The 27,284-nt window shown below is 37.1% G+C and overlaps 1 protein-coding gene across 5 annotated transcripts in view; it reads left to right on the top strand.

Annotated features, from left to right (window-relative positions):
• The window catches only part of LOC117394802 (disks large-associated protein 1-like), a 244,271-nt gene that overhangs the window by 110,383 nt on the left and 106,604 nt on the right, over positions 1–27,284 (top strand). For 3 of the 5 annotated variants that reach the window (XM_033993393.3, XM_033993396.3, XM_059015274.1), the window contains exon 3: positions 19,332–20,358. In XM_033993393.3, coding sequence (XP_033849284.2) covers positions 19,402–20,358 — 957 coding nt within the window. In that variant the 5' untranslated portion in view covers positions 19,332–19,401. Of the gene's footprint in view, positions 1–15,361; positions 15,415–19,331; positions 20,359–27,284 lie in introns of all 5 variants that reach the window. The other 2 variants (XM_059015273.1, XM_033993395.3) reach the window with 2 other exon arrangements.

Genomic DNA, 27,284 nt, shown 5'->3' with positions numbered 1-27,284 from the left:
AACAGAAAATAGGAGGCACTTTTTTACACAGTGAATTGTGAGGGACTGGAACCAACTCCCTAGTAATGTTGTTGAAGTGGACACCCTGGGATCCTTCAAGAAGCTGCTTGATTCTGGAATCAATAAGCTACTAACAACCAAACAAGCAAGGCAGAATGGTCTCCTCTTGTTTGTAAACGTTCCTATAGAGTCGACGAAGGTGCCTATAACCACATTTTTTTCTCCCAGGAATTTTCTCAGGAATCCCAGGTTTCAACATCATTAACTGTAGGGAAGAATGACCGACAAATTGGTTTTTGGTCAAAAACACTTTATATCAAAGAAAGGCACACCCCAATATAATCATATAGACACTGTTTACAGTCGACTTCAACTACAAGTCCGCCTGACTCAATGTATATGTTTGCATTAGAACACAGATATCCATGGGTTCAATTCAAGGAAATGAACAGAACCAGTTATAACATGAAAAACTCCTATATTTATACACAAAAATCATGTGTGATTCCCCTCCCATCTTCTTGTTCAATATCCAATCGTTGAGGTGACCACCCTGTTAACTCACACCCAAAGCTATGGAACATTCTATGACATTTAACTTATTTTACTTAAATCAACAAAATTGACCTAACATTCTACTTTCATTGCCAGAAAAGTCAGTTCAAACTAGCTTACTCTTTGTATCTGTTCACACCTTGCCCACGCATACAAACTTCATTCCATCTCTCTGTGTATCTAAACCAGACACCTGTTACTTTTGGCTGTCTGCCCACACATCTTATTAGTGACTTCTGAGTCTATGACAGGATGCAGGTGTCTAGTTTCTACAAGGAGAGAGAGAGATACAGAGCTGTAATTCTTATTGTTGCACTTATTTTAAATTTGTAGAACAGATATAAAATCGTGAAATATATTAAAAACCTCAAAATCAATGATTATGCAGAAAGTCATTTTAATTGTAAAGCAAGCAAACAATCCTTATATTAAATCATGTTGGTAAAAGAGACAACAGAAGAGGTATTGAAGGATATACGATTAATCATTTAGTCAAATTGGAACAGAATTAGAAAATTGAATTACGGATTTTTGGACTGACAATTAGGTTAATTAGATGGTGCAAGCTTTAATCTGTCCTACACTTACCTACACTGTTTTGTTCCAGTAGTCTGCACACCTTAATTCTAGAGGTACTGGTGTAAATTGAAACTGACTGTAGATTAAGGCAATATTAGCAATATCTTGGCATGTGGATAAAAAACAGATCCGCTGCATAAACTACCTGTTTCCATGGTGATGGTGATATCCTTCTAGTGGAGCGCTCCATGGTGAGTTATAAATAGTTCTACCTTTTATAAATGAAATCCATTTTTCACTATACAGTATATGTGATGTATTCCTACCTTCTCCTCCCTCACAAAATGTACTTGACTTTGAGTCTTCCCTTTTCCTGCATTGTACAAGACTTTTGTAAAACTATTTTCATATAATTACACTGAAAGCATATGTCTATTATCATGAGCCATTTAACCTTTTGACACCTAACTTTGACAGCTGACTTATCTTGGCTGTCCATTCCTTTTCAACCCAGTCCATCTGCTGCTGTCTTTTTTGACTATGTATTAGCACTGCGATGTTTATCAGCATCCAGAGAGTCCCAAATTTAGAAGCAAGGCAGTTCGTGAATCATACATAACGGTTTCCCGTTGCATTTGGGAGCGAAACGATATGTTGCGCAGCCATTATCGCCTTGAATCGATCACATGTAATGAACGCCCTAGCACATAAGCCGTGATGTAAAGAAGCAGTGCTCCAATACATAAATTATGAGGCCAATAAATCACATTAACTCCTCTGGGGTAACTTCATTCCAACCGCCTTGACTATTGCCGTAGCTAGGTTTTTCTTCAACTAAATGCCATCCCTGGGCATTTTGTGAATTTGCAGATATCAGCGATGATAAACTGAGTGAGAAAGAGGAGGAAAAAATCTATTTCGCTAGGTAAACTTAGCTGTGGTCGATCGAAGAGTGCGGGTAACCATGGGGATGTCAACTCCTACAGGGAACTGTCTCGGTGCCTTGTCATCTGCGTCTTCATATGTGAAGAAACCTGGCACTGCATCACTCTCTCCGTCGACAAAGTGGAATGAGCAGGTTCCACGGAAGCATCAGGTGTGGAGGCAGTAGTGTGGGCAAGTGTGTAGCGAGCGGGTGTATAGTGAGCTGGTGTAGACCATCAGTTTCTTGTAGCTGCTTCCAGCCATCTTTCAAACCCGCAAACTCCACACCCACACACAAAACAATTCAACAATCAATCAATCAACCCATTTATTTTAATATAGCATCTTTCATGGCAACGCCATGCCGAAGCAGTTTACAGGAAAAATACAAATTACAATGTCATAACAAAAATTAAAAACAGGATTACAAAATTACAAAAACTATTTACGTGATTAATTACGTATTACGCACACAACTTCTGCTGCTCAAACGGCTATGAAATTTAGCTGCCAAAAAAGGACCAGCAGACTGAGGCAAATGAAAGTTACAGAATTATTCAGACTATCAAAACCTTAGATAGAGCATTGTGTGCTTTTAAATTGTTGCAGTTAAGCAAATTAAAACAGTCGCCTCATTCTTGATTTTTCTTATATTTCATCAGTAAGGGCTGGAGATCCTGTCATTATTGAGCAGCTAAGAACTTTATTTTATTCAATTGCACGTTATTACAATGCCTTAACAGCAAGTATCAAAGTATAGAAACATTTTACAGAATTTTCGAAGTTTAATGATTCCTAAAGTTCTGTAATGTGTCAAAGTTGTGCTGAATTGTATTCTTTGATTTTCAAAGTTTTATATATTGTACGTTTAATTACAGTATTTAACTCCCTTAACTGTAGGTGTTAAAGTTTTACTGAATTGCATTAATTTAATGATTTGTAAAGCTTTGTAATTTTGTATGGTTAATGCAATAGGTTACTAGCTATATATCATCAGTAGGTACTTAGGTATGTTAACTTTATTCTATACATTATTAAAGGTACAGTAATTGCTATTAATACCTGTTTGATTATCCATACAAATCGAGTATGCAAACTAGTATCGGTCCCAATTAGTTTGGATAATTGACTCTAATATATATATATATACGTTTTTTATTTTTTTATTTTTTTTTGCTCTGCTGCAGTTAATTGTAGGTTAGATTCTGATTAAAAAGTAAAAAAATTAAACAATAAAAAATCATGCCTCCTTACACTTGTTCATAAATCAAGCTGTGTACACTATAAAGTTTTCTTTGTTTTTTTTAATCACATTTTTGAAGTGTTATTGAAAATCTATATGTGGTCAGTCCACAGTCATGAATTTAAATGAACTAAGCACCATTATTTAGAACTTGTTAAATGTCGTACCATGATTTGCTTTCAGATAGCATTGGAGTTGTGCTTGATAATTTACTGAATATGACCAGAACAATTCAAATGACTTGTTTTATTATTTTAAGTAAGTTAAGTTTTATGTTTTGCACAAATTTAGTATTATCCCATGTTTGGATTAAAATGGAGAGCTTAGCACTTATCCCTTATACCGGCACTTGCCACAGTTAACACAGGCAGGGCTAATCCATCTGCACTGTTTTTCGACCATTTAATAGTTTGGTTATGGCTTTTAAATTTAGTGAAATATGAGCCAAAATTATCGTTATTATTATGAACTGTAGTTTAACAGTCTTGTTTTCTTACAGTAGATTCCTCGATGATAAGATTTTACTTGTCCTCTTTAAATAGGGTTGCAAATTTTCTGTTGTCTGACATCAGCTTCTCAAATCAAATTACAAGTACACAACAAAGGAATGTTGTCTTCAAAGTCACTACCACAGAAAACAACACGGACAAATAACAAATGAAATACACTAAATCTTGGGCTCATGATTTATAGGTAGAGCTTCTGATTTTACCTCGACTTTTCTACTCTCCTTTTAAAAATTAAATTATTACCTGTTCAGCCATTCGTGTATCTCAGTCATGACTGAGAACGTTACAGTCGTCCCGCGTTATACCGCCCCCCTTTATAACGTCACCCTTGCATACCACCAGCTATTCTCTCTGAACAATTGTCACCAATATAAAAACAGTGCTATTTTTACCCATTATGTCGCCACCACGCTGTCCACCATCCGCCAACTTCCCAAGCCAAGCAAACATAAATATAAGCGTTGTAGTTTCCCTCATTGTAGTCAACCCTGGTAAGAGACATGGGTGAAAATGAGCAATAAGCGAGGTAAAGACTGAACATTAGCATTACCCCTTCTCTTGGAAGATTACCAAACATATGGCTATAGAATAACATTAACAATAATAATCACAGTAACAGGCATTGAAATATAACAAATTACAGTGAAAATACAACTTTTTACACTTTCAAATTTTAAGCAAGTTACAAGCAACCAGTGCCTTGCAAAAGTATTCAGACCCCTGACCAATTCTCTCATATTACTGAATTACAAATGGCACATTGAAATTTCGTTCTGTTTGATATTTTATTTTAAAACACTCAAAATGAATTATTGTAAGGTGACATTTGTTTTATGTTGGGAAATATTTTGAAGAAAAATAAAAAACTGAAATATCTTGCTTGCATAAGTATTCAATCCCCACACATTAATATTTGGTAGAGCCTCCTTTCGCTGCAATAACAGCTTTAAGTCTTTTGGGGAAAGTATGTACCAGCTTTGCACACAGTGTCGGAGTAATTTTGACCCATTCTTCTTGGCAGATTTGCTCCAGGTTGTTCAGGTTGGTTGGACGACGCTTGTGGACTGCAATTTTCAAATAGTGCCACAGATTCTCAATGGGATTGAGATCAGGACTTTGACTGGGCCACTGTAGGACATTCACCTTTTTGTTCTTGAGCCACTCCAATGTTGCTTTGGCCTTGTGCTTGGGATCATTGTCCTGCTGAAAGGTGAATTTCCTCCCAAGCTTCAGTTTTTTAGCGGATTGAAGCAGGTTGTCTTCAGTATTTCCCTGCATTTTGCTCCATCCATTCTTCCTTCAATTTTAACAAGATGCCCAGTCCCTGCTGATGAGAAGCATCCCCACAGCATGATGCTGCCACCACCATACTTCACTGTAGGGATGGCGTGTCTTGAGGCATGGGCAGTGTTAGGTTTGCGCCACACATAGCGCTTTGAGTTTTGGCCAAAAAGCTCTATCTTGGTCTCATCTGACCACAAAACCTTGATATGGTTGACTGGTGCACCATTACTCCACTCCCAGCCACTGAACTCTGTAGCTCCTTCAAACTGATTGTTGGCCTCTCTGTGGCTTCTCTCACAAGTCTCCTTCTTGTTTGAGTGCTGAGTTTTGAGGGACAGCCTTTTCTTGGCAGTGCCTGGGTGGTGTGATGCAGCTTCCACTTCCTGATTATTGATCCAACTGTGCTCACTGGGATATCCAAACACTTGGATATTATTTTGTACCCTTTCCCTAATCTATGCATTTGTATTACTTTATCTCTAACTTCTGTAGAATGCTCTTTGGTCTTCATTTTCCTTCAGATTCACAGCCTGACCAATGATCCTTCAACAGTGGGGTTTTTATCCAGAAAATGTGACAGCAACTTTAATGGTTCACAGGTGGAAGCCAATGGTAAGGTAATTGTGTCCTCGTTAGGGCAATTTCTTTCATCGGTGTAAACTGGGAGCTTCCACAGCACAGGGGTTGAATACTTATGCAAGCAAGATATTTCAGTTTTTTATTTTTCTTAAAAATATTTCCCAACATAAAACCAATGTCACCTTACAATAATTGATTTTGAGTTTCAGTGTTTCAAAATAAAATATCAGACAGAACGAAATTTCAATGTACCATTTGTAATTCAGTAATATGAGAGAATTGGTCAGGGGTCTGAATACTTTTGCAAGGCACTGTGTGTGTATATATATATATATATATATATATATATATATATATATATATATATATATATATATATATATATATATATATATATATATATAATTATTATTATTATTATTATTATTATTATTATTTATTTCTTAGCAGACACCCTTATCCAGGGCGACTTACAATCGTAAGCAAATACATTTCAAGTGTTACAATACAAGTAATACAATAAGAGCAAGAAATACAATAACTTTTGTTCAAGTGTGACAAACCACAATTCAATAATACAGCAGATAATAGTGATAGTTACATCAGGATATGATTAAATACAAAATACTACAGGTTAAACACTTGGCAGATTACAGTATTCTGAAGTACAGGATTAAATGTAGTAAAATAGGGGGCAGATAAGAGCAAAATAAAGCACATTTAAATGAAGGGTGATAGTGTCCCAGGATACAAACAGAGGAGTTCTACAGGTGCTGTTTGAAGAGGTGAGTCTTAAGGAGGCACTGGAATGTGGTCAGGGACTGGGCAGTCCTGACATCTGTAGGAAGGTCATTCCACCACTGCGGAGCAAGGGTGGAGAAGGAGCGGGCTCTGGAGGCAGGGGAGCGTAGCGGAGGTAGAGCTAGTCTTCTAGTGCAGGCGGAGCGGAGAGGTCGAGTGGGGGTGTAGGGAGAGATGAGGGTCTGGAAGTAGCTGGGTGCAGTCTGGTCAAGGCATCTGTAGGCTAGTACAATAGTCTTGAACTGGATGCAAGCAGTGATCGGGAGCCAGTGGAGCGAGCGGAGTAGTGGAGTAGCGTGGGCGAAGCGAGGCAGAGAGAACACCAGGCGGGCAGCAGAGTTCTGGATGAATATATATATTCATGTTAGTTCAACTCTATGAATCTTCGTTATCCGGATGGCTATTGTAAAATAGAGCTGCAGCATTTTCCAGCCAGATTGTCTGAGACATGCTGGCGTTGAGCACAAATCCCAAGTTAGCTGCTGTTTTACGTTTCATTTCATTCAATTTATGTTTAGCGCTTACTATTATACAATTGTCTGCCTGAGAGTCTACAGCACTGCTGCATGAAGTACAGAACAGCACATTACTATCCACTCGTTGATCCGATTAGGGATGATTGTTATTCTTTTCGGCATTTTTGAATAGCTCTGGATACTGACAGAAGTCTCATTCAACACTGAACTTGAATACCAGAAGCGGTTTTATCAGACAGGTATGTTTACGTAGATTTAAAGCTAATTTGACTGTGTTAATGTTTATATATGGTACTTGTATTCATTTGGTTATTATCAAGCAAACAAAAAAAATCTTTGCATATTTTTTGCCCCTCCCCAAAAAAAGCTCCGACATAGTGTGCTTTTCGTTCATAAATATGTAAAGGCCGGCCCTAGTGTGCTTTTCGTTCATAAATATGTAAAGGCCGGCCCTAGTGTGCTTTTCTTTCATAAATATGTAAAGGCCGGCCCTAGTGTGCTTTGCGTTCATACATATGTAAAGGTCGGCCCTAGTGTGCTCTGCGTTCATACATATGTAAAGGTCGGCCCTAGTGTGTTTTTCGTTCATAAATATGTAAAGGCCGGCCCTAGTGTGCTTTGCGTTCATACATATGTAAAGGCCAGCCCTAGTGTGCTCTGCGTTCATACATATGTAAAGGCCGGCCCTAGTGTGCTCTACGTTCATACATATGTAAAGGCCGGCCCTGGTGCTGGATTGCAGGCCCTGGGCCGCCTTAAATCACAAGTGTGATTGGGGTCTATGTTACTATTTTAGATTACATAGTGCATGGCACCCCTAAGCTTAAAACTTCATGGCTTTCTGAACATGTATTGTTAAAGCAGTGTTAATAAACCTCTGTCACAGACAAAATGCTGCACAATTATTTATACAACACAAATCAGTCACTGTATTATTATTTGTTTATTTAGCAGATGTCTTTATCCAAGGTGACTTACAGAGACTAGGGTGTGTGAACTATGCATCAGCTGCAGAGTCACTTACAACTACGTCTCACCCGAAAGACGGAGTGCTTAAGGAGGTTAAGTAACTTGCTCAGGGTCACACAATGAGTCAGTGGCTGAGGTGGGATTTGAACCGGGGACCTCCTGGTTACAAGCCCTTTTCTTTAACCACTGGACCACATAGCCTCCTATTGTACTCTCAAAAATGTTAATGGTAAGGACATTTTTTGTTTTTAATGTTATATTGAAGATGTGTACAGATCTTTTGAAATAACTATTTTTAGACAGTCTGGGATTTTTGAGTGATTATTATTAGATTTCTGACAATTCATATAACATTCTGTTCAAGAACCACAACACTGGAATGTGACATGTGATAACTTGTTCTGAATATTGTATACATACCCTGATTATCAGAGCAACAGAACAACAGCAAAAACAGTAAACAACAAATGTACACTTGTCAATTGTGTTTGGGCATATGTCAGTAATTAATTTTGTAACATGTATTTGTTTTGATATTTAGTGTTGATAAGTGAAATAAGTAGTGAGCTGTTTTCTCATTCATGCTGCAGATAGTTGTGTATTATCTTTATTAAATATGCACCCTTTTCAGTGATTATTTTTTGTGATACTGTAATAATTCACTTGCCTTTAGTAATATATTTATTGAAAAAGTAAAATGTTATGTGCAACAAGTTGCAAGTGCATATCTATTTTGAAGGCCAATAAATACATGCCTGTTTTTTTCCAACAGACTGGAGCCATTCACTGTATATCATCTATGATCAAATGGGTGTTATCTGGGTACGTTTTAGAGGCTAAACCGAGATATATGCTAATTTTCTACAGCTTTCTGTGAAATGCATCATGAACATACTAGGCCCTATTTAGCAACTGGTGCATTGTGCAAAAGCAAGGGCAACTTCATGGTTGAGCGCATTGTTGGTTGTCTGCCGCAGCACCTGATGAAAGCAGAACATTAGGAGAGTGGCAAACTGGATCCAGGCATTGCACAGTGCCTCAGACTAACAGGTTTTAAAAAATAAAATGGTATGTCTCAGTTGGTTTCTAATTGACCACCCCAGAACCCCAAGTAAGAAAACAAATACATAAAAAAGATACCCAATTATATGTGAGCCAGTTGTAGGAAATGTGCGGATTGTCTTAATACTGTAAATCAGTCTGTGACAAGGATGACCAAGGTTTGAGACTCAGAGACAGTATAAAGTTCAAAATAAAGCTTTTTAATAAACAAAAAATACAAAATAAACAGGCACAAGGGCCAAACAAAAAGGTTTTAAACAGAAATAATAAACACAAAACAAAACTTACAAATAAAGTTTCCAGGCTGGGCGTTGCCTTCACTGGTTTCAAACACAAACCAACAGAAAAACAGCACACACAAAAACACTCTTCTCCTTCTAGAACTCTCTCCTCAACTGGGAGGCTGAGGCCTCCTTTTATGCCAGGTGGCTCAGTCCTTAATTGAATAATTAATTAGTTGATTGCTCCCACCTGAAGCAATCAACCTGGGCAAGGAGGAGAATTTAACTCCTTCCCTGCCAGTATTTTTAAGGGCAGAGCCCTGCTCTGCCACACAGTCTCTGTGTACACCCTGCACCTTCAGTTTGTGCACAGGTCATTACACAGTATGTAACTGCATGTGGAGCAAAGAACCTTTTTTTTTCATGCAATCTCACCGTAATTGGTTTTAAAGCAATTAACCAGCTGTGTGTAATCATATTGCATTATTCGTTGCACAGAGCAATCACATTGCAAGTAGCCTAACAGGGAGACCCACCAAACTAAAAGCAGATGTTGGTGATTATGGAGCTCTTTCATATCACATCCAATTTTAAGAGCCTTTCAATCAAGGAAGTGCTTTGCAGATTTCCTGTTTGTAAGTTTGCTGAAACTTATGGTCGAAAAAATTAGGTCCATTCATAAATTTGGTCCCTATCTCAACGCATAATTACACTGAGCGAAGTTTGATTATTGACTCCTCACAGCTCACACAATGGTCTATGATTGCCTTTGATAACAAAATATCTTACTGTTGTATTTATAAAAAAAAAAGCCTGTATTACAGTATTCCGTGCTATAGTTCAGATAAAGTTTTAAAGGAAATATTTAGTAAATCCAAACTCAGTAGTGATATTTGACATCCAGACAGTGTGGGGAAACAATTCAAAATTCTTGGGTATGTAGTCAGAAGTGCAGAGTCACAAATCAAATGAAGTTATGATGAGGTGGGACAATGCATTGGTGAGACTGCAGTTTGAAAACTGTGTTCATTTCTGGTCACCACATTACCAAAAGGACATTGTGGCCCAGGAGAGAGTCCAACAAAGAGCAACCAAACTAATCCCAAGGCTTAAAGGAATGAGCTACAAAGATACTTTTAAATAACTGAATTTACTTCACCTGGCAAATGACATTTAATAGAGAAAAGTGTAAGGTACTGCACGCAGGCAATAAAAATGTGCTTTATAAATATCATATGGGAGATACTGAAATTGAAGAAGAAATCTATGAAAAAGACCTAGGAGTTTATGTTGACTCAGAAATGTCTTCATCTAGACAATGTGGGGAAGCTATAAAAAAAGGCCAACAAGATGCTCGGATATATTGTGAAAAGTTTTGAATTTAAATCAAGGGAAGTAATGTTAAAACTTTACAATGCATTAGTAAGACCTCATCTAGAATAGTGTGTTCAGTTCTGGTCACCTTGTTACAAAAAGGATATTGCTGCTGTAGAAAGAGTGCAAAGAAGAGCGACCAGAATTATCCCGGGTTTAAAAGGCATGTTGTACGTAGACAGGCTAAAATAATTGAAACTATTCAGTCTTGAACAAAGAAGACTACACGGTGATCTGATTCAAGCATTCAAAATTCTAAAATGTTTTGACAGTGTCGACCCAGGGGACTTTTTTGTCCTGAAAAAAGAAACAAGGACCAGGTGGTCACAAATGGAGATTAGATAAAGGGGCATTCAGAACAGAAAATAGGAGGCACTTCTTTACACAGAGAATTATGAGGGTCTGGTACCAACTCCCCAGTAATGTTGTTGAAGCTGACACCCTGGGATCCTTCAAGAAGCTGCTTGATGAGATTCTGGGATCAATAAGCTACTAACAACCAAACAAGCAAGATGTGCCGAATGGCCTCCTCTCGTTTGTAAACTTTCTTATGTTCTAGAACAAAGATGTTGGTAGTGATTTGTTTGAAGTCTTTAACATTTTAAAAGGAGTTGACAGAGTTAACCCTAACAAGTGTAAGAATTCAAATGGGAAAATCTGTCTGATCTATATACTGAATTAGTTTGCTAACCTTCGTCATACTGGTCTAGTACTATGTGACTGGAGATTTTCTAGTTAATGACAAATGACAAATAAGCGTATGTTGCATGCATACGTCAGAAACCAATAAACCATTAGATTTATAATTAAAATGTTTTATTTCTGTTGCAATCCAACATTGGATATTTTCTTAATGCCACATTCTCTAAGGTTTTACACTCCCACCAGCAATACAGAATAACCAAGTGTTACGACAGTTACATAGTGTAACTTTAGAGTTGATTAAATTACAAATAACATCATAACATGTTTGGGGCAAACTACTGTCCAAGTAATTACTCAGCCCTGCTGCTATGATGTCACTGCTGGCACTGATTCTGTTTTACTGCTGAAGAAAATGTGAGGCTGATACTGGCAAAACCATGTTTACTGTGACAAGACAGTGATAGCTACAAAATATTAAATACATAACCATCCCCATCCTTTAAAGCACTAGTACATTAAGCAATAAACACAAGATCATATTTTTTATATTTTTCCTTTCATATGTTACGCACAGTTCTGCAATATTCCATAATGTTCCATTATGTGCTACTTACATGTGAACCTTCTCTTAATCTATCATAATAAGTGACTTGTAGTGAACATTAATAAAGTATTCATAGATTACTGCATAGACGTTTGAAATAAATCCCTGTTAAAATCTTTAGGAGTGTGTGACAGCGAGGACCCTGTTGCTGGTTCTTGCGCGGATGTGTGCAGCTGGGATGCGAAACAGGAGACACGTTGCTAGGCAACCAATTGAGCAGGTTGGCTCGCACGGTGCTGGGCTGATTGGGAGGTGCGGATTGGCTGGGGGTCATGCCTGGGGAGGCTGTGAATTGAAGTTAGTGTGCTTTTAGAGTTCAATTTACAGGATTTTTTCCTACAACACATGTACAACTACGACCATACTTGTATTAGGACTGGAAGGCTGCCATCGCAGTTTACTTTTGCCGATTGGTTGGAAACAGTACATTTTCAGCAACAACCGCAGTCATACAAACATGGACAGTGTTAATATGAGTAGAATAGCCAAAATTCAGCACATTGAGTTCGTGCTGAGAATACACGATGTCCAAACCTGAAAAATAATTTAACAATGCTGATTTACTTTTAGAAAACCTTTTTTTTCTCAAAACAATGTTACATTTCTTCAAACTTCTAAACAAATTATATTTTAATGATATTCAGGGTTATATGGAAGGAAAATCGATGATAATGAAGGCAGTCTCCAAAAAATGAACTCACAATTACATGACTTCAATTTGGTCTGAAGGTCCTTTTTCAGAATGTCAAGATGTAATGTTTAAAATGATCTGTCAAAATGCAGCTATTTGTATTAAATTGATGATTCATGCTTATGGAGCGAAAGGTATATTCCAATCACAGGTTTCATATTTGTCATCTGAATTGTGAAATGTTCACAGAACAGGTGATTTTGAAAAATAGTGGCAGAGAGATGAATGGTGGAGACTGGTGCTCAATTAAAGATATGTGTGAGCCATTGATCATACAGATTTGGCAAGGCTTACTGAGTCAGTCGAGTGGAACCCAGAGATAGATCATTAGGTCAAAAAATAGGTGCCAAGAAATAGAATAACACCCTGCCTTCAGGTTTTACAGAGAATGGATAGGGAGTCACAAATCAAAGTGTTCTTCAGATGCATATTTTCAACATTGTGGAGCTAATGAGGTTTGTTTATATGGCCTTTGTGGAGCTAGTCTAATAAGGTGTACTCATTTTGCTGTGCTCGGCTGCATGCAGCCTGCACCAGCTCACCCATCAAAATTCTTGATAGCTTTTGTTAAAAGCAGCATGTCTCAGTCCTCACCCATGTCAGCTGTGGATATTGTTATTTGTTAGTGACTCCAGTACTTAAACCCACAGTATGTGTATATAAGTAACCATGTTTATATAAGTAACCAAACAACTGGTCGGAAGCTATTTTAACCCTATGTATTCTCCCTGCCACCTCTGCATTAGGCTCATTCGTTTTAATGTATGGTACCTGCATAGGTGTCCAGGGGCCAAAGGTTTCCACAGATCCTATAATGCATTTCGAGTTGCCATAGTGTTCAAGCAAAAACATGCACTATCCTTGCAGACAAAAATTTAGGTGTTGAAGCGGTGGATAATGCACCACCTCTCAAGAAAAAGAAAGCTGTTGCTACAGATTTCAACATTCCCACAAACACTTTGTCAACCATTCTAAAAAACGGGATACAATAATACAGGCTTATGAACAGCAAACTGTGGATGCAAGTTGTCAGTGTTTCTGATTTGCTCAATACCCTGATGTTGAGAAATGCCTGTGATCAGAATGGGACATGCAGGTTTCAAGCGAAGTTCATTTGCAATAAATACTTTTAAAACGTTCACTTTCAGAATTATTTTCAATAAAACACACAGTAGGCCTACTTTTACATTTGTAAAACTTTTCATTGTTCTGTAATTTAAATTTGATTTCAGTGTTACTGTAACTCTAATAAAAACTGACAGTATTATTATTATTTATTTCTTAGCAGACGCCCTTATCCAGGGCGACTTACAATTGTTACAAGATATCACATTATTTTTTTTTACATACAATTACCCATTTATACAGTTGGGTTTTTACTGGAGCAATCTAGGTAAAGTACCTTGCTCAAGGGTGCAGCAGCAGTGTCCCCTACCAGGGATTGAACCCACGACCCTCCGGTCAAGAGTCCAGAGCCCTAACCACTACTCCACTCTGCTGCCCGTATGCACACGGAAGGCTGTGTGGTCCGTTGGTTAAAGAAAAGGGCTGGTAACCAGGATGTTCCTGGTTCAACTCCCAGCTCGCTCACTGACTCAAGTGTGACCCTGAGCAAGTCACTTACCCTCCTTGTGCTCTATCTTTCGGGTGAGACGTTGTTGTAAGTGACTCTGCAGCTGATGCATAGTTCACACACCCTAGTCTCTAAGTCGCCTTGGATAAAGGCATCTGATAAATAATAATAATAATTTGGCTTTAGATTCCTGATAATACAAATTACTGATAAGACATTATTTGTGCAGGTCCTTTGAAATTCTTATTGACAAGAATTGACTATGTCCTCAAATTATGTCAGTTTCACTTACAGTAAATAGAAGGTTATTAAAATGGGATAATTGCTTGTCATTGTATTTATGAGAGTAATTAAATGCTATTTGCCCACATTGTAAATCAGTAACAGCTGATGAAAACTGGTACTGAGTAATTATAACATAATTATACTTATCTTATTATAGCTTAGCTTTCCTTATAAATGCCCCCAACAGAAATCTTTTCATTTAATTTTGTGTATTGCAAAAAAAATTGCTGAAATAAATAATTGTAGACATTTATTTCCTGTAACTTTTTTTTTCCTCATCCACAAAAGCAAAACTTTTGCTACAACAGAGTTTTCCTAAACTCTTTGTTTTTGAGAAATTTCTACAAATTATACATTTCCATTGAGGTATGTAAAACTTTTGACTACAACTGCGTGTGTGTGTGTGTTTATATATATATATATATATATATAAATTGATTTTTGTCATAAATTTTGAATGTAAGAGGTTCTTTGCATAATTCATGCACTGTGTAAATCCAATCTATAATGCTTTATGGATTGAATCAACATGCACAAGGATTATGTTGGCTCTCTGTTTCCCACACTCTGTAAATATTTTTATAATCCTTTCTTTTTATTTACAAGGCTCATCATTTCTATTCCTCTAGCTTTTTGTCTTTTTTTATCCAGCAGGTTTATGTTGGATTACTCAATTGTAGCCTATTACTTTGAATGGAAAGGGGATTTATCTCCTCATGCTGACATTAGCTGTTTTGATTAATAGAAGTGGTTTAGGTTATACTCACTTGAGAGGCAGAACTCATTTTTCTAGGGTAGTGTGTTTCAATTGAAGCTAGGGTGAGGGAGGTGCGAGAAGATGGAAAAATGTGGACAGGGTCACACAGTAACAGACTGAAATTCCAAACCAGGTTATCATGGATCTTAGAACTTTACTTTAGCCACCGTGCCAGGCTTCTGAGGCTTTAAGGCTATGGAACTATAAACACGTAGTCACATCCTGAGGAATGTTATGCAATGAAGATGTTTAATAAGCTTCCATGACTCCCCTTTTATTCTGTGTTGTAGGGTAATCCGAGCTGCTCCAGGAGCTGCAGGGCTGTCCAGTCTAGTGAATACAGGTATAGTTTTCACTGTAGGACCACGGACCAGACAAGGGCAGGGTAGAGTCCTTGAAAAAATGACATCAATGTATATTAAACTGAGGAACAGCGAACGCAATGCAGAAGAAAAGCAGAGCATATTATTAATTTATATCAACAACCACTGACCTGTGAAGTAACGTCATTACCTTGACATTGCTTCTTTTTTCTTCTTGAATTCTGTTTCACCTGAAGCAGAATTTATTTAGATTGCATTTTGTTTTAATTTAAAACATGTTACCGAGCTCAGCAAATATACCAGTCAAAAATGTCTAGCAAAAGAAAGACTGTTACGTTTTTACAGCACCAATGCCTTATGTTGTCATAATATTACTTTTACTTTAATGATTGCACTGACGCGAGATCACTTTTGTTGTGGGGAGACTTGTTTTATTTTTTAGACTACTGTGAAATTATTACTTTACCAAGTATGGGTTATATTGTAACAATAATGTTCAGTTATTTTGTATAATAATATTGCTTTTTTTTTACATTATTTCTTTAAACAATTACAACTGTATATATTAGTTATTGGAAAGTAATTAAGGCAGAATTCCAACACAAATTTTGTAATATGAAAATTGGACAATTGTTTATTTTAAGTGCAGTAAGTTAATTGTATTTGTTGTAATAATAACCGCTGGCATATACTAGTTGATTTGTTTCTCTTCAGTTCTTACTGGGTGTTAAGATGGAGAAATGGACATGTGGCTACTGATTGTAGTACCAAGTTACTTTTAAATATTAGGACAACATTTTTATTTCATTTTGGGTCATAGCTATATAGTTTATATATAATAAACTAAATGTCTGAAAAATGTCAACTTGCATTTATGGAAGTTAACCTAGAACAGTGAATATTTATATACATTCTGTTTTTTTTTTTTTTTTTTGTTCCATAAGAACAAACACTTGATTTCCAATAGACAGGTTGGCACAGCACTGAGGGCTAATTAAATTCACTAGCTCTCATGTCTTTCAGATCTGTATGCCTCAGTTGAAAAGTGAAGTTTGGTGGTTTGGGACTCACAGTGAATATTAAACCACAGGAATGAGATCAAGGACTGATTGGCAGGGGTTGAGATTCACTCGCAGAGCTGTGAAAGGAATATGTTTGCGATCTCATTTCTGTTCATGGTAACACGTCATTGTTCACGAGGAATTCATGAACAGGTTTTAGGTAATATGACAACAGTGTAATATATCATTTATAATTGTTCACTCTATCGAGAGGAACAGTAGTTCCTCGCGCCAAGTTAAAGTGAAGCACGAGAACTGCCAGTGATACAGCACGGATAGTTTATGTGTTTTCAGGGTATTGGCGCAGCAAAAGTAAATCAGCCAAAAGCACCATTCCACATTTAATTTGTAGTTCCCAACACTCTTGGGTGAAATGTAGAAAAACAAAAGTAAATACCTGTCATACAGTAAGAGAAATAAGAAAATAGGCTCAACTGTAAAACCGATGGGGGCTAAGGTTGCCCCAATTGTTTCTTCTAACTTGTATCAAAAACACAAGCTAAGGTTAGAAGAAACAATTGGGGCAACCTTGGCCAGCACCAAGCAAATAGGCACAACTAACTTGGCTTGTGTTTTTCAGGCACAATAAAAGCAGATCAAATGCATGAAAAACACAAGCCAAGTTAGTAGAAACAATTGGGGCAACCTTGACCCCCACTGCTTTGACAGTTGTGCCTATTTGCTTGGTGCTGGCCAAGGTTGCCCCAATTGTTTCTTGTAACTTAGCTTGTGTTTTTGATACAAGTTAGAAGAAACAATTGGGGCAACCTCAGGCCCCATCGGTTTTACAGTTGTGCCTATTTGCTTTGTGCTGGTAAAGGTTGCCCCAATGGTTTCTTGAAACTTGGCTTGTGTTTTTGATATCTCTACTTTAAATGGATGGGCACCTTTGATAACTTGGCATTTTTTTCACATTTCCAATGTGTTTTTCTTTCAGATACAATACAGGAGTAACTATGTAATCTCAAAGTTAGTAATGAAACTTAAAACAAAAGTGTCACCTCAAAATCATTAGATCGTACAAGCGTACAAATCCAAAGTCTTCACTTGGTAGTATGCATTCTTATTCAGTAATGGGCAGCTCCATAGCTTGTGCACTACTTCGGGAAGATGTACTATCTTTCAGCACAATAGAGTGTTGCTGTATGATTATTGTTTTTGGTGTTCAAATGAAAGCTGTATGAGAAAAATTAATGCTGTTTTCTAATTGCTCTGCATAGCTGTCAATCTGTAGGTGGAGGGAAATCAGATGCCCAGGTTCAAGTAATCTGTGACATATTGTAGACTGTGTAGTTATTATCTCTTACGGGCATGGCGTGTAACAGTTTAACCTTCTGTTTTATGATGTAATCTGTCTCCTGGTTGCAGCTGCATAAATGCACACCAAAACATGAAACCATTATAAACCAATCCATACCCACCTGAGACATGTAACCCTTCTGTGACTCCAGATGTATGGAATTATATAAAGGGAATTATATACCATAGGTGAGAAACCTAAACCAGCCAAAAAGCAAATACAACACTTACTCTCTGTGAGGTCAGATTCTACTTAGCAGCTTCATAAGATGGCCCTTTTGATCAAGATGACATGATTGAAGTATCAGTTGGGATTGGGCCATTTGAGTTGTAAGTTAAAAGAAAGTTTGTTTTGTAAAGCTTCATTATGCTTAAGTTGATCTGAATACTGTATTTAAGGGGGATAATAATGAATAACCCCCCCCCCCCCGTAAAACCATACCAGCTATACAGTAACTGGTATAACTGTCCCCCCACACACACACACAAACACACTAGTGGTGTGCTACTAAGTTAAACAAATTATACAGACCCATTCATCAAAAAAACACACACAAAAAACTTGCTTGTCTGACTAATTACTAACAGCAAGGAAATTCTCAATCAGTATGTCGTTCATTTTACTGCTTTTCACAATGAGCTGCAGAGTACAGACTCAAACACTGTTATTATAGCACCTTTCTTCCTTGCACTGTGGCTTTCTGAAGTCATTGCAAGAAACATCAATTAAGACTGGAGCACTTTACTGTTAACTGCTCACAGGAGTTCTTCATCAAAAGAAGAAGAAGCACTACATGGCTAGTCCAGGTCTCAAGTTTCTATGGGACTAGATCATGCTTATATTGAAAGGAATGGTATGTGCACAAGTGGCAGAAAGTAATGCATGTCTTTTTATATAATCAACACATGATTACATTTCTGGTTTTCAACATGAAAGCAAAAAAGTGAGCTTGAAATACAGTCAATAATAATACATACATCAAATATCAGAGTAACTAAATATTACAGGTACAATAAGGAATACATAGATGATCAATCAATACTCTTTAAATAAGTAGGACTACTTTTAACATTAACAGGTAAAGTATTTTAGGTGTGTGTGTGTTATTCTTTTTTCATTTATGTTTTTGTGACTTTAGTGTTCGTGAATGGTGAGGGACAACTGTTTTGTCTTGCATTCATTGAAATTAAACTTTCTGTGAGTCTTATGTAAAAGGCTGGTGTGCATAGCAGTCATTCCTTTGATTTTATATGAAGACCTTTTTTGTTTGAAGTCAATAGATTTAGCAATGCTTATAAGAACATAAGAAAGTTTACAAACGAGAGGAGGCCATTCGGCCCATCTTGCTCATTTGGGGCCCATCTTGCTCGTTTATATTTTGGTTTATAGCACCACTCAGATTTGTTGAATCTGATACCTAAAATTCTACCCAGTGTGTATTAGTATTATAAACTGCAATTGAATGACATTTGCTGTAAACCTAGAACTGGAGCAGAAAATGTTCTGCCTGGGTTAAACCAAACCAGTGTGCAGTTTCCATCTATTAATTTCTTTCTTTTACTGTTTCCCTCCTAAGGCGTGCTTAACACCTATCAAAACATCATCTGCAACAGTTAAATGACTCTGGCTCACCGTTAGCGTCAACAATGAAAGGGTTATCAAGTAGCAGAAGCCACCATCATACGGTCATATGTGACCCATCCTATGACTCCCTGATACATCACCCAGACCAGAAGCCATATTTGTTAAACCCAGTGGATGCACACCCAGCCGACCACCCCTACTATGCCCAAAGGAACTCTTTTCAAACAGAATGTATGATGCCCTACAATGACCAGCTAGCTAGTAGCACCTTCCCCAGGAGGCACTACAGCTCCCATCATGAACTCAAGAACGAGTGTGCCATGGTTCCGCATGGCGTACCCAGCAAAGTTAACCGCATTCCTGTCAACCTTTTGGAGCAGATTGAACAGCAGATTCCCATTAACCGTGATGGCTACCACACTCTCCAGTACAAGAGGACTGCGATGGAGCACCGTAGTGATAGCCCGGGGAGGATACGGCATTTGGTTCATTCTGTTCAAAAGCTCTTCACAAAGTCTCACTCCCTCGAGGGGCCTTCCAAAGGGAGCATAAACGGCAACAAGGCCAGCCCAGATGAGCCCCCCACTACTAAACATGGGAAGCGCAGTAAGAGCAAGGACAGGAGTAAGATAGAAGTGAAGCCCAAGTCAAATATCTCAGGCTGGTGGAGTTCTGACGACAAATTGGACAACGATGTCTGTCTTTATCATGGTCCTTCTGGCATCATGACCATGGGTAGATGTCCAGACCGGTCTACTTCTCAGTACTTTATGGAAGCCTACAACACTATCAGTGAACACACCCTTAAAACATCCAGGAGCAATAATGATGTAAAATGTACTACCTGCGCAAGTATCCCCATTAACATGGATGCACAGCTCATGAAGAAAAGCTCTTGGTCATCAACTCTTACGGTGAGCAGAGCACGTGAAGTCTACCAGAAGGCCTCTGTAAATGTAGATAAAACTGTAATGAAATCTGAGACTTGTCAGCAGGAGCGGTCATGCCAGTACTTGCAGGTATGCATCATTTTACATTTTTTAACAAAATCATATTTTTAGAGGCCATCTAGTTTCATTTGAACACAGAGAGACGTAAGTGAAGCAGAAAGAATGGTATCCTTATTTTCTTCATATGGATCTTATACTGCACTGCAAATTTAAGTGATAATTGGCTTCTATTTTACCCTGTATGCGAGACCAGTCTTTTAAAATATGCAACTCTCTTTTTAACTGGGCCTCATAAATATTAATAAATGAGGCAGGGTCATCATCTTTCAGAGGGGTTTTCATATTTCTTGACATTGATTATGTTGGCGTCCAACTGTTCTGCAAAGGGCAAAAGACAATGCACAAAAACATCTCCAGTAGCTGTGGTGTAACCTTGCCCTTCTTTTAGAAATAGTTTGGCTCATTATACTTGAAAACACCAAAATTGCATCAATAGGTGTTTTTTTTTTGTCAGTTTTGATAAAAATAACCTCAAACAAAATAAACCTCCAAATTAAATGATCCAAGCATAGCAGACCTAAGTTCAGACATCAAAAGGCCTTTGCTAATAATAATAAAACACTCTTGAATTGGTAGTCTTCCTTTCTGGGCATGTTCAGAGGTACTTGTATCCAGCTGTAGGAGAAGACAATCATTTTATTACTTGCATAAAAATATGTTTTTTAAAAAAAAGTTACATAATTTCATCCTGGCCAGAATTCTGTGTGATTTACAGTGAATGAATTATCATTTCAGTACAAGGTAATGCTAAATAATAATTATAATAATAATAAAAAAACAGTTTGAAAAATAGTTGTATTTGACCAAAGCAGATCTATGGACTAATAAACCAATGGTCCTGAGTGGTCTGAAACCTATAGATCTTGAAAAAAGGACGTTGGATTTTGTACAGCTAAATTCATGAACTATTTAGTATTCTTTTAAACATAACATATTACATGGAATTGCAATTTGGTATGTATTTAACAAGCATAGGTTTGTTGCCAGACCTATACACCAGAATAGCTATTGTCCTTCCACTGTGGGGCTGGCTTTCCAGTATATTTCAGTGGTTATTAGTATCCTATTCAAACAACTTGATTTTATTTCAGTATCAGGTTCTGTTTTATCATCTATGGAAGAGAAACCCAGGCAAGTGTGTTGTCAAGGAGCAATACCCAATTATTACCGTTTATACTAATAGTGAATGGTGGAAGTAGGTCAAAGAAATGCTGCAGGAAAACCTTTACAAATTATTCATTAAAGTACTGTATTCAGAATCATTAGTGGGTATTTGAAACCCTGTATTGTTATGTTTACATGATATATTTATAAGCAGTCTTTCCAAATTGATTTTCAATTTCCTCAGAGTTATTGTGGCCCATGATCGATAAGCATACAGTAGCCTGTTTCATACTAAAGGGGTCACGCTAAAACATCAGGAATGTCAGAAATATGCTGTGCCTATTAACCTTACTTGAATTGGGCATATTTTAAAGAGAATGCTTAAAGGATAATTATCTCATTTAAATTAGTAATGATATATCTAATTGTGAGTGACCTTATGTGATTATCAGTACAACTCCGAGCATGTATTTGCAAGACTTCAGCAGTGACGACCTCACACAACTTTTTACTATAATTAGCTGAATAGCCCTGGCAAGATTCTTTTGACCAAATTGAAATTCTTCTTCTTCTTCTTCTTCTTCTTCTTCTTCTTCTTCTTCTTCTTCTTCTTCTTCTTCTTCTTCTTCTAATATGGGGTTAGCGACCTCTTCATTCAGTGGTTTTTTTTGTGAGTAAATTCAATGTTTCAAATTATTGCCATTTGTAAATAATTCCCAAAATTCCAGTGCTTTGTAATTTAATTGTTTTTTAAGCAGTTATAAAAAATCATTGAAGCTACTACAAAGTAAAAAAAAACATATCCCTAATAATAATAATAATAATAATAATAATAATAATAATAATAACAAAGTTATTTTTTATCCTTTACACTTTTGCTATTTTCATGTTTGATTGGATAGCTGATTGCTTAGACTTTTCAGTCCCTTAGCAGTAACATATGATGCAATTCATGTTACTCTTGACTTAAAGGGTACATAAGGACCTTTTTATTTTATTGTTATATGTTCCCATGTGTTGCTACAACTGTTTACGTAAGGTGTGTGTGGTTTTTTTTTTTTCTTTTACATTTTGACCACTTTTTTTAAACTTTTAAATTGCATTCCTTGCTTCAAGATGGCTTCCCATGTACCTGCATGGACCTCTCGGAACTACATTTCCCATCACCCTCCTGCTCATATGTAACTGAGATGGATTTACCAAACACAATAAAATATAAAGGTCCTTATGTACCCTCTAAGTAACATCTACCATGGATACCTACTGAGAACATTAAATTAGCATGACTGTGAATTTGTGCCAGTGGTCTCCTATATTGCTGTGGTTTACCGACCTCGGCACGAGGCTTTAGTGACCATGTAGAGTCAAAGACAAAAAAACCAAAAAACCTGTTGGTTTCTTCAATTTGTTCAAAAAGACAAATATCAGCTTACTGATAAATGTGTTAAACTCGCAAGGGTTTCAGGTATACTGGATCCACAATAACAAAAAAATATAACAACATTCTACTGGTGAGAGCCTTGCACCGTGCCTGTGGAATTCGGATTCAGGTATTTATTATTATTATTATTATTATTATTATTATTATTATTATTATAAGAACATTATATAGTAGGACTTATGGGTGAATACAGTAGCCTACCAGTATTTTGAAAATGCACTCTACAAAACATTGAACTGGATTTTATTTTATATATCATTAATGTAAGTGCTGGATTTTAGCTCCTTTCATAGACTACCATAAGGATCATAATTGCTGAAGCTACCCTTTTGTAGGAAACATGATATATATGTATATATATATATATATATATATATACACATTATTTTTCTTAAAAATATTTCCCAACATAAAACCAATGTCACCTTACAATAATTGATTTTGAGTTTCAGTGTTTTAAAATAAAATATCAAACAGAATGAAATTTCAATGTACCATTTGTAATTAAGTAATATGAGAGAATTGGTCAGGGGTCTGAATACTTTTGCAGGGCACTGTATATATATCAGGTTTCCTACAGAAGGGTAGCTTCAGCTATATATATATATATATATATATATATATATATATATATATATATATATATATATATATATATATATATATATATATATACAGTGCCTTGCATAAGTATTCACCCCCCTTGGACTTTTCCACATTTTGTAGTGTTACAACCTGGAATTAAAATGGATTTAATTGGGATTTTTACCATTTGATTTACACAACATACTTAACACTTTGACGGTGCAAAATATTTTTTATTGTGACACAAAAGTTAATTAAACAAAAAAAAGACATTTGTTGGTTGCATAAGTATTCACCCCCCTGAGCCAATACTTGGTAGAAGCACCTTTGGCAGCAATTACAGCTGTGAGTCTTTCTGGGTAAGTCTCTACCAGCTTTGCACATCTGGATCCTGCAATTTTTGCCCATTCTTCTTGGCAAAATTGCTCAAGCTCTGTCAAGTTGGATGGGGACCGTTGGTGAACAGCAATTTTCAAGTCTTGCCACAGATTCTCAATTGGATTGAGGTCTGGGCTTTGACTGGGCCATTCTAAGACATTCAGGTTCTTGTTTTTAAACCACTCCAGTGTAGCTTTGGCTGTGTGTATAGGGTCATTGTCCTGCTGGAAGGTGAACCTCCGCCCCAGTCCCAGGTCTCTTGCAGACTGAAACAGGTTTTCCTCTAGAATTTCCCTGTATTTGGCTCCATCCATCTTGCCCTCAATCCTGACCAGTTTCCCAGTCCCTGCCGATGAAAAGCATCCCCATAACATGATGCTGCCACCACCATGCTTCACCGTGGGGATGGTGTTCTCAGGGTGATGAGCAGTGTTGGCTTTGCGCTACACATAGCGTTTTGCGCTAAGGCCAAAAAGTTCAATTTTGGTCTCATCAGGCCAGAGAACCTTTTTCCACATGTTTGCTGTGTCTCCCACATGCCTTTTGGCAAAATCCAAACGGGATTTGATATGGGTTTTTTTCAGCAATGGCTTTCTTCTCACCACTCTTCCATAAAGCCCAGCTTTGTGGAGCATCTGGGTTATAGTTGTCCAATGGACAGTTTCTCCCATCTCAGCTGTGGATCTCTCCAGCTCCTTCAGAGTTACCATTGGCCTCTTGGTTGCTTCTCTGACTAATGCCCTCCTTACCTGGTCACTGAGTTTTGGTGGACGGCCTTCTCTAGGCAGAGTCGCGGTTGTGCCATATTCTTTCCATTTTTTAATAATGGATTTAACGGTGCTCCGGGGGATGTTCAAAGTTTGGGATATTTTTTTATAACCCAACCCTGATTGGTGCTTCTCCAGAACTTTATCCCAGACTTGTTTTGATAGCTCCTTGGTCTTCATGATGCTGTTTGTTTAGATATGCTCTCTAACAAACTCTGGGGCCTTCCAGAAACAGGTGTATTTAATCTGAGATCATGTGACACTTTAATTGCACACAGGTGGACTCCATTCAACTAATCATGTGACTTCTGAATGCAATTGGTTGCACCAGAGCTTATTTAGGGGTGTCACAGCAGAGGGGGTGAATACTTATGCAATCAAGATAATTTTGAAAAATATGTAGATTTTTTTCCCCACTTCGACATTATGGACTATTTTGTGTAGATCAGTGACAAAAAATCCTAATTAAATCCATTTTAATTCCAGGTTGTAACACTACAAAATGTGGAAAAGTCCAAGGGGGGTGAATACTTATGCAAGGCACTGTATATATATATATATGTGTGTGTGTGTGTGTGTGTGTGTGTGTGTGTGTAAAATATGGATAGGAATATACCTGCAGTCAAATTTTAGTAAATAATATATGGATAGTGCAAAAATATTGCTGGGTTTTTGTTTTGTTTCCTTCTTTTTTATTTAATTTTTTTTGGTGGCCAAATGAGGCAGGCTGCACTTGCAGTTCTTCAACACAACCTAAAAACTTCTTGTTTAAGAAAGCTGCATGGTATCAGTCATGCAAGGCTGCATCGGAACGCTGACAGACACATTGAAATATACCCACCCATATTGTATTATTAATAGGGTAATTTGCATTTGGAAGGAGAATTTCTCTCCCTAAAAGAAAACTACATGTAAACCCAAATTGCCAGAAAGGTACTAACAAAATAGCATGCTTATTTGTTGCATGTAAACCACGGCATAGTTTCACCACTTTGTTTTGTACCTTTACCTTTAACTCCCCTAAAATGTAACTTTTACAGAAAATGTAGCACTACACAGTTAGCTTATGCAGTTGTAATTCCAGAATCTACCGTTGGCATTAGAAGCTGCAGAGCTATGTCTGTTTCAAAGATGCTCTTGAAGGTGTAATATTGGTCTTTTATTAGAGCTTTTTTAAAGATGCATTCAAATCTATCCATTCCCTCATGCCACTTCAACCAAGCAGCATATGCCGTTACATAATGAAGAACACAAAGAGGGCAGATGCAAGGCTGTGAAGTTAATCTGACATATTTGATATGTCTGTAACAACCCTAATGTTCCACTCATAGTTCCAGATGCACAATTGCAAGTCAATGCCTTCCTAGCTGTCAATGGTATGTACAATACAGTATGTAACTCTGGTTATAAACAGGGTGATATATTAGTAGATACATTTTCATTATTCCTCCTTGCATTTTTTTTATGATTGAACATTGTAAAACTGTCACACTTTAATCAATAGATTTAAACTGTTTCAGTCGCTCATTCTGAATGTAATCATTGAAGGCTGCTTCTGGGTACCCTTTGTAAACCTGTGATGTTTTTGTTTTTTAATTCTGTACAGTGTCTTTGTTTTGTATACTGCTGTATTTTTTCTCATTGTCTCAGTGTTGTTATTAAGCCACCACTTGCACAAAACCTCCCTGGTTGATAGTATAAAATATGTTTTTAGAACCAAAGAAACTGAAGGACATTCAAGGAAATGATTTCACATTCCAAAGCTGCCTGGCACATTCCACTTTGGGCAATTCATCTCATTCAGTACAATAGAAGTTATCTACCATGGTAATTGAATGACATTCTCCCTGGTTTGCCCAACCAAACTTTTAGGTTATAAAGAGAAGCTTACCTTACAGTAGCTAAGCAGGCTAATCTTGTCCATTTAACTTCTAAATACAATAGACTATAACTTCCTGGGCCGCTAAAATGTTAAACTTGTGACTGTGGCACTTGAAAGACCTTATTGCTTTCCCTCATTCAGTTTTCTGAATTGTAGGGGTATGTTCCAGCTCAGAAGCAGAGAACTAATATAGCATACATAATTGGAATTATTACACAGTGTCTTATTTAAAAGAAATCGGTCTCTTTTTACAAGTCTTTGTTAGCATGGTTTTTCAGAAATGAAAACATTAATTCATATATATATATATATATATATATATATATATATATATATATATATATATATATATATATATTATATAATGTATGTGTTTTAGAATTGCACTTGTTGAGTTAAAAGTTTTGAGAAATGTTGCCTTAAAGTATCTTTCCCTTAAGTATGTAATAGAATTTGATATCAGGTAACCTGTAAATGGGTTGTGCTCCTGCGTGCCTCTGTTCTGTCTTTGGAGAATCTAAAAGTTTGAAAGAGATTCTATCCAGTCTGTGAAGAGTTGGTGTGCACGTCCTCTGCCAGAATGACAAATTACCTTGAGAACCAATGTTCTGCAGCTCACCAGCCCTTATTCCCTTCATCATCAAAAAAGAGAACAAAAAAAGAACCAACTTTGAAAGGATAGGGGAGTTTTCTCACAATTGTAGTGGGGGTTGAATGTGCCCCTCTCTTTAAATTCCACGGGGGAGAGAAAATTAAAGTCTAAAAGGGGCTTTTGTTG

This window comes from Acipenser ruthenus, chromosome 3, assembly GCF_902713425.1.
Source record: "Acipenser ruthenus chromosome 3, fAciRut3.2 maternal haplotype, whole genome shotgun sequence".
In the NCBI taxonomy this organism is placed as follows: domain Eukaryota; kingdom Metazoa; phylum Chordata; class Actinopteri; order Acipenseriformes; family Acipenseridae; genus Acipenser; species Acipenser ruthenus.
This window is presented reverse-complemented; position numbering and strand designations above follow the sequence as displayed.